Source organism: Hipposideros armiger, unplaced genomic scaffold (genome assembly GCF_001890085.2).
Source record: "Hipposideros armiger isolate ML-2016 unplaced genomic scaffold, ASM189008v1 scaffold_333, whole genome shotgun sequence".
NCBI classification, from domain to species: Eukaryota; Metazoa; Chordata; class Mammalia; order Chiroptera; family Hipposideridae; genus Hipposideros; species Hipposideros armiger.
The window spans coordinates 1,906,343-1,913,729 of NW_017731683.1; the positions used below are offsets into that span (position 1 = coordinate 1,906,343).

The 7,387-nt window shown below is 47.9% G+C and overlaps 1 protein-coding gene across 1 annotated transcript; it reads left to right on the plus strand.

Annotated features, from left to right (window-relative positions):
• Window positions 1-4,993: 4,993 nt before the first annotated feature.
• LOC109392501 (mastermind-like protein 3) lies at window positions 4,994-6,745 on the plus strand. The gene is made up of 2 exons (XM_019661039.1): window positions 4,994-6,360; window positions 6,667-6,745. The coding sequence occupies exons 1-2, from the start codon at window positions 5,896-5,898 to the stop codon at window positions 6,676-6,678; spliced, it is 477 nt and encodes a 158-aa protein (XP_019516584.1). The 5' UTR covers window positions 4,994-5,895; the 3' UTR covers window positions 6,679-6,745.
• Window positions 6,746-7,387: the final 642 nt, after the last annotated feature.

The window sequence follows — 7,387 nt, forward strand, 5'->3', positions numbered from 1 at the left end:
GCCTCCAATAAATTCAAGGTTTTATAAATATTTTCCCCAAATTTCAGAAGTCTTCAACATCCTACATGGAAACCAGACATTGTTCAAGGCAAATGCCTTATTATATCAAATTATTTAGCACTGAGAGTAGAGGTATATGTGAAACAGAGTGAAAGGCCTTTAAAAATTTGTCTGCCATGGACTTCAGGTAACCTTTCTCCTAATAACCATAAAACTATTTTATATATATTAAAATACATGAATAAGAAAATAAACTCCATTGATTCATATTCCTCTCAAAATTTATGACCTGGTATAGGGCTTGGTAAACCCCTTCTTAATAAAAAGTGAAAATTAATAATGTAAACAGGGTCTTGTTAGGGATATTTAAATACTTAAGGAAACAAACTTTTGAAACACCGCTAGTCCACAGGGGATGTCCCCTACCTACAGTTGGTTTACTAGGGTAGAAGGAACTCATTAAAATAGCTCCAAGAGGCCAGACATGGTTAGACTAGACAGAGTGCATGCTTCAAAAGTAATGAAACTCTGTATCTTTAAAGATATTACATAATTAAGATTTTCGGTTAAATAAATCCGACCTTTCCCCCTAATAAAGAGGCTTTGCTATACAGAGATAGGTATCTATACAACATACTCAAAGTACTGACACTGAAAAGACTAGTCAAATTTACCCTTCTGGGATTTTTGCCTTTGTGTTGCCATTTTCCCACTGCTTAAAAGTCACAATCCAACACATCCAGTTCAGGTTAGGGAAGGGCCGTGAGCCTGACGTGCTCGTTAGCGACGCTGGCACTTGGGCAGAGCAGATGGTCAGGGGAGTGTGGTCTTTGTCACAGATGCCCTACCCAGGCAATTGCTGTGAACTTGAGTGGGTTTACAACTGTCTTCGGTTTCTACTCTCCTACACCGAGCTTTCTATAGCGTGTTGCCTTCTCTGGGACACAGCAGGATTTTGGGCAGTGCTAGGTTAAAGAATGTTAAACGTGCGCTGCTGCGCGATTTCTGGTGGCCTTTACGTGGCAATGAATCTTTGAGAGAGAGAGACGTGGTACAGATCATTTCCTCAACTTCCTTGGCTCAGAAGCCTTTCTAGTGAAACAATTTATAGGACCAGGTTCTTCAGAACACACTCTAGAAAACACTAGAACAATATATCTGCTGCATTGCCAAAATAAAAAAATGTAAATCAGCTTTAATCCTTGCAAAGGCAGCATTGTCCCAAAGTTATAGTCTAAACTTCTGAATGGCCTCGCACGATCTGGCTGCTTGTCTCCCCCACCTCAGCCTCGTTTCTCTTCAGACCCACTCGCACTCACACTCCTGGGAGAGGAAACCACTGGTGGATCTGCTGAAATAACAGGCCTTAGGACCTTGCTCTGGCTGGTGCCTAGCTCCCCACTGCATACCTGCCACCAACTTTTGCTTGGTTTACTTCTACCCAATTTTCAGAGTGAATTCTGGAGATGCCTTTAGACCTCTGAGCATACACTCCAAACCAATTCTATGTGTTCCCATCACTGCATCTCCTGCCCTGAGTCTGGTTGGCCATCACTGATACTGGGATTGGGGTCTATACGCTGTTATGCTATATTCCCAGCACTTACCACAGGTGCCTGGCACACAGAAGGAAATAACTGTATTTGTGGAATTATTGAAGTGACAGCTCTTGCTAGACAGTTGAGGGCACAGCCCGCTGCTGCTAGTAACTCAGGACTTCCTGGGCCCACTGTGTGGGCATGTATAAAGGTTTGCTTACACACAGGTGGGTAGCAAAGAGTTCCTACTCTATCTTAGTCACCAAGTATTTGTAGGGTACAATTACAAAGCCAGTTCTATTGACCCACATTAATAGGGAAGTAGAAGTGGCATATACACTAGAGTTTCTACACAAAGACCTTTTCCTTGACACGGGGACACTGGGCCCTATCAGATGGACATGGAAGCATGATGCAGTGTTGGCCTAAAGAAAAGGGAATCTAGTTCAACTCCTTAGAACTGCCAACTGTGGCTCAGAGCCAGAGCCTCAGGACAGCCAGGTACAGGTACTTATTCATCAAGCCCTCCTTCTTTGGCAAGCAGAGAGGTATCATCAAAGTCTAGGTATGGATTCAGCCACATAATTTCTTTCTCGTCACTGCCATAGCATCTCAGATTTCTTTGCCATCCTTGAGCAACAGCACTGGTGATGTGTGCATAGCTCTGATCTGGCAATTTTGCTCCACAGTGGGCTCACGTAAAAGATGATGATCATGCTATCAGAGTGCTTGGTAAGCAGAAGAGACTAAAATTGCTTCCCCAGAACTTGGGGCTTCTCTATGACTTTCAGGGAGTTCTTTAGGATGGTGACCGACAAAGCAGGCAAACTTGCAGGAATATACATACACGTATCAGGAGAGTCTAGGAGTAGCCAGCATACAGGCCTCTGCTGCTTCTAAGGTCACTGGAGTTGATTAATATCTCAAATTCAGGGTGACTTGCTTCTGTTGCTCAAGACCCAAGTCGTCTTCACTTCCTGCTTCTTTCTTCTAATCATCCTGCACAATTAGGATGGGGTTTCCGACCTCAAGTGTGTCACCGTAGAGTACTGCACAGGTCAGTTTCCTCAAAGGTTCTTACCCCACTGGCCACCACAGTTTAATAGCCCTTCCTTTCCCCACATTTTGACATTAGAGCTTGTGGCTGCCACTCCTACCCTCTTGATGAGATAAAAGATGGGCGCGTGTGTGTGTATGTACATAGATCCATGAACAGTCAACCTTTCTTTTCTGTATAGTCCGCCCGTGCCCTAAACTCAGGCAGCAAACTATACTGTGGTTGTTCAAGAATAGCTAGCTGCCTTTGTCATTGGGTGGCTCTGGGGTAAAGCCACCAAGTGTGCTCCTCCACCTGTTGCTCCCCCAAAGAGAAGGATGCAAATTCTTGTGTATTTTTGGTTTCCCTTCATGGTAGGGGAGGTAAACATCTTGGTGGGAATGCATGTTGCTGTTATTGTTGTATTTTTTTTTTCAGCATGACAAACTCTCAAATAAAAATTCAATTCAGAGTCACAGGAAAAAGCTAGAATTAGGACCCAAGTCTCAAAACCGAAGACCCAATGATCAAGACCCTCAAACTTGCTGCCTCTGTAAATCAAGTTGTAGTTTTGTGTGGGTGATGTAGGTTGATGGGGTAGGAGGAGGGATAAGAATTATACACAGTGAAGGGAGAGCAGAGTGCATGTAGTTACAGCTTCCTTTACAGTGTAGCCATGTGTTTCCTGAATTAATAGAGATATTATTTAGTGACTATGTTAAAAAGGCAAAGGCCACTTTGTGAAGTCTTATAATTTTTATAATTTTCTCTATGTTTTTATAATCTGATCTGACTTCTTGCTATAGAACTAATTCAATTTAATTTTCTAACAGACTTGGAGGGGCAGTTATGATACAGAAGGTTGCGTGTTAACTCACTAGCCCTGTGAAAAAGTATGGCACCTTCAAAGAAAGATACTCCCCCATATTGGTTTCACTATTTAGAGGTAAACTCACACCACATTAATCAATATTTTGCTTCCCATTTTACCATATAATCCAATGGATGTTAAAGATATAGTTCACCATATAGACCTGATTAATTGAAGAAAAATATAGCTTCTTATTGCTGACATTATGAGGTTAGAAATAGCATCCAATGCTAATCTGCAATGCCAAGAAATGAAGATGGTTTAAATCAGATCTCATGACTAATGCATGAGATCCAAAGTTCTTTTATTCCTGGCTATTTTAGAAAACTGGGGTGTATTTTTACCCTAAAAGCTAATACCATAAGATTTATTGAGATAATACAAAATGTCTTATTATTATTAACAGCACACAATCAAAATTTTGTCCTGATGATCACAGAAACATTTTCTCCGTTTTAATTTTTTTTAATTATGCAATGGATCAAGATTCAAGGATATTATATTTGATCCTTAATTGTTGTTATCGTTGTTTTTTTAGATAGTATCTGGAAAGATGGAAAGTTTAGATTGCTTTCTGTGGTCGCGCTTCCATTTTGATTGTATTTGTGAATTCATTTAAACAGAAAGAAATATATCTAGCAATAAAGTAAACCTGTTATTTTGGCTTGTTTTTGTTTTGGTCATGACAAACTGTGAAATGCTGTGTTTTCCTATAGTTCTAGTCCATGAAATCTGCAATCTTTCCACTTGATTTACGAAGGACCCTTAATTACTGCTGTCATTAGCACCTAGTGTTCAAAACAGTCTGTTAAAATGTACTGTTAGTCTCACCTCCAAGTCCCTGCTTGCTTTACTTTAATTTTTTTCCAAGGGTAAGTAAAACAATAATTGCCTTAATAACAACAATCATTACGTAGAGCAAATTAAATAATATTCCAACTTCTTTTGGTGCCTATTTCTTTTTATTCGGCATTTGTGTGTTAAGACTGGCCTAGAGTTGGAACAAGTGTCCATAAGCAGGGTTATTACTAGCGAAGACTTATTACCTGGGTTTTAAAAACAAGTCACTCATTTGCCTTTTTCTTTCCACATGGATAGGGATGACAGACAACTACTGTGGAGCTTCAATGTTTCTGCCTGGTCATGCACAGTTCTGCAATATAATGCATAAATGTATAACAACAACTTGGGCTCGCTTGATAACCCCGCTTGGAATAAGGAAATCCAGCCAGGCGCTTCCATGTGCCCCCGCCCACCTCCGCGCGTACGCGCGCGCGCGCGCGCGCGCGCACACACACACACACACACACACACACACACACACGAGTTCAAAAGTTGATTCATTCCCAAGATCCTCCAGAATCTTTCTTTTTCTCGTTTCTGGCAGCTCCGACTTGCCAGAATGGGTAGTAGTGAGCTTGGGGGCGTGGGAGGGGCGGGGAGCGCGAGGCGAAGGAGGAGGGAGCCCCGTGCTGGTGCGTGCCGCGCCCGCTCCTGCCGGGTGAGAGTCCGGGCCGGGTTTTGCGCCGTGTCCCGGGGCTTGTCTCACGGCCTCCAGCCGCCGCCGCTGCCGTGTTTACTGAGCTCGCGCGTCCTGATATCACTCCGCTGGCATGGAGGAGGAGGAGGAGGTGGAGGAGCGAGAGGAGGAGGAGGAGGCGGCGGCGGCGAGCAGTTGATCATTGTGATGGTGGCAGGAGCAGCGGCGGCAGCGGCAGCCCAGCCGAGCGTTAGGGGCTGCTCTCCGCGCGGCGTTTTGCAAAGGACTTCACCGATCTACTTTTGCAGTCGCCTCGGACTGTCCATGTGTTTACTTTCCCCAGCCCGAGGATTCGATATCTAGGTTCCTGTGAAATGCAACTGAGCAGCCAAAGTACTTTGAGAACACGGGGCGGCATAAACACCAAAACTTTTTTGTGGAAGGAAAATGCAATAAGCAAGCTTGCCGTTTTCCGATGCGGTGTGGAGTGAGTGTGTGTCGCGCGTGTCCGCACTGGAGGCATATGCTTGTGTGTGTACATGGGGTGTGCTTCTCGGTACGTAGGGAGAAAATGCTTGCCAACCACCGGAAATCTCCTGGAATTTATTAGAAAATAATGGATTATAAAAAGAAGGCAGGCGAGGAGCGGATCTCCCCGAGTTGCAACCCGATTTGCTGCTGGCTCAGTTTGTTGTGATTCTTTTTGTTGATAGGTGTCTGATGGCATTCTGATCCCCCCTTTTTTTCTCCTTGAGCTTTACAGTTTTAAAAAAAGGGAAACAAAAAAAAAACCTGCCCCCAAATCTCTCCCCCTTTTTTTTTTCGCCCCGTCGGGATCTCTGTTTCCATCCATGTGCTTGCGTCTCCCCCGCGTTCCACTTAAACTATTTTAATCCTTGGACCCAAGGAGGAGGCTGATAGGGGGGTGGATAAAAAAAGTTCTTCCAAAATAGTGTGCCCGGGGAGCAGGATGGGGGATTTCGCAGCCCCCGCTGCTGCCGCGAATGGCAGTAGTATTTGCATCAACAGTAGCCTGAACAGCAGCCTCGGAGGGGCCGGGATCGGTGTGAATAATACTCCCAATAGTACTCCAGCTGCTCCGAGTAGCAATCACCCGGCTGCCGGCTGCGGCGGCTCCGGGGGCCCCGGTGGCGGCTCGGCGGCCGTTCCCAAGCACAGCACCGTGGTGGAGAGGCTCCGCCAGCGCATCGAGGGCTGCCGGCGGCACCACGTCAACTGCGAGAACAGGTACCAGCAGGCTCAGGTGGAGCAGCTGGAGCTGGAGCGCCGGGACACCGTGAGCCTCTACCAGCGCACCCTGGAGCAGAGGGCCAAGAAATCCGGCGCCGGCACCGGCAAGCAGCAGCATCAGAACAAACCCCAGCAAGATGCGGAGGCTGCCTCGGCGGAGCAGAGGAACCACACGCTGATCATGGTGAGGGCGCGCTGGCAGTGGGCACGGGGCGCGCGCGCGCGTGGGGGGGCGTGGAGCTTCTTACATGGGGGACGAGGATCTGATTTGCACTGTGGGTGAGGTGGGCTGAAGCCGAAGGGTTAATGTGAACTTTTCTGGGGGAAAAACTGCCGTTGCCGCTACCTGTTAATCTGTCAGAGTTGTCAGATTTGGGGAAGAGGGGGCGAAAGGGGAGAAGCCAGTCACGACTGCGAGGGGCGGAGGGAGCCTGGAGGAGCGGTGGAGGGAGGCACTGGAAAAGTTTTTTTTCCCCTCTCCCTTTCTTAGATACCGATTTGAAAGAGAGTGAACCCAGAGTTGAAACCTCGCTCTCCTCTTCACTGCTCCCACCCAACCCCACCCCTCGTCGTGCCCCCTCGCGTCCCCAGATCTGTCCCCCTTCGCCCACCCCTCTCTGCACATCCGCCGGGTGCGGGGAGGAATTGATGCTGTCGCAGATTCTGGGCGGGCACCGGGCCTTCATCCCCGGGGGGAGGAGGGGGAAGCGAGAGGCTCTCGCCTCCTCTCCCCAGCTCACCCCCTTTGGGCTGAGAAAGTCTGAGAGTTTTGTGAATGAACTTTGAAGTGGGTGAGAAGCGAACGAGGGTGCCTCGGAGCGCGCGTTCGCGGGAGCGCGCGCGGATGCGGGGCGCGGGTGCGCTCCTCCGCCGCTCAAGACTCGGGGCTGGCCCGGCAGGTGGAGCTGCAGGGAGGGTCGAGTGTGCCGGGGGGAGCGGCCCAGCGGGGGCGGGAGGGGAGAGCAGCGCCCTAAGCCTGCGCCGAGTCCCCGCCACGCAACTTCGCTGGGGATTGTGTCCCCTCCTCCCCTAAACTTGCAAGCACCGAGCTTTCTTCGCGTCGCCCCCCGCCCCACCAACTTTCTAGGCCTGTCTCATCAGTCCGGAGGAGTGGGTGGTAGCTGGGAGCTGAGAGAGGCTTAAATGGCTGGGTGGGTGGGTTCGAGGTAGGCTGAGCAGCCAATGGCTTAACTTCTCGGGGAGGAAGGGGC

Bases quoted from the DNA above. Each gene is read 5' to 3' on its own strand.
- LOC109392501 (XM_019661039.1), top strand. From the start codon at position 5,896: ATGGGGGATTTCGCAGCCCCCGCTGCTGCCGCGAATGGCAGTAGTATT.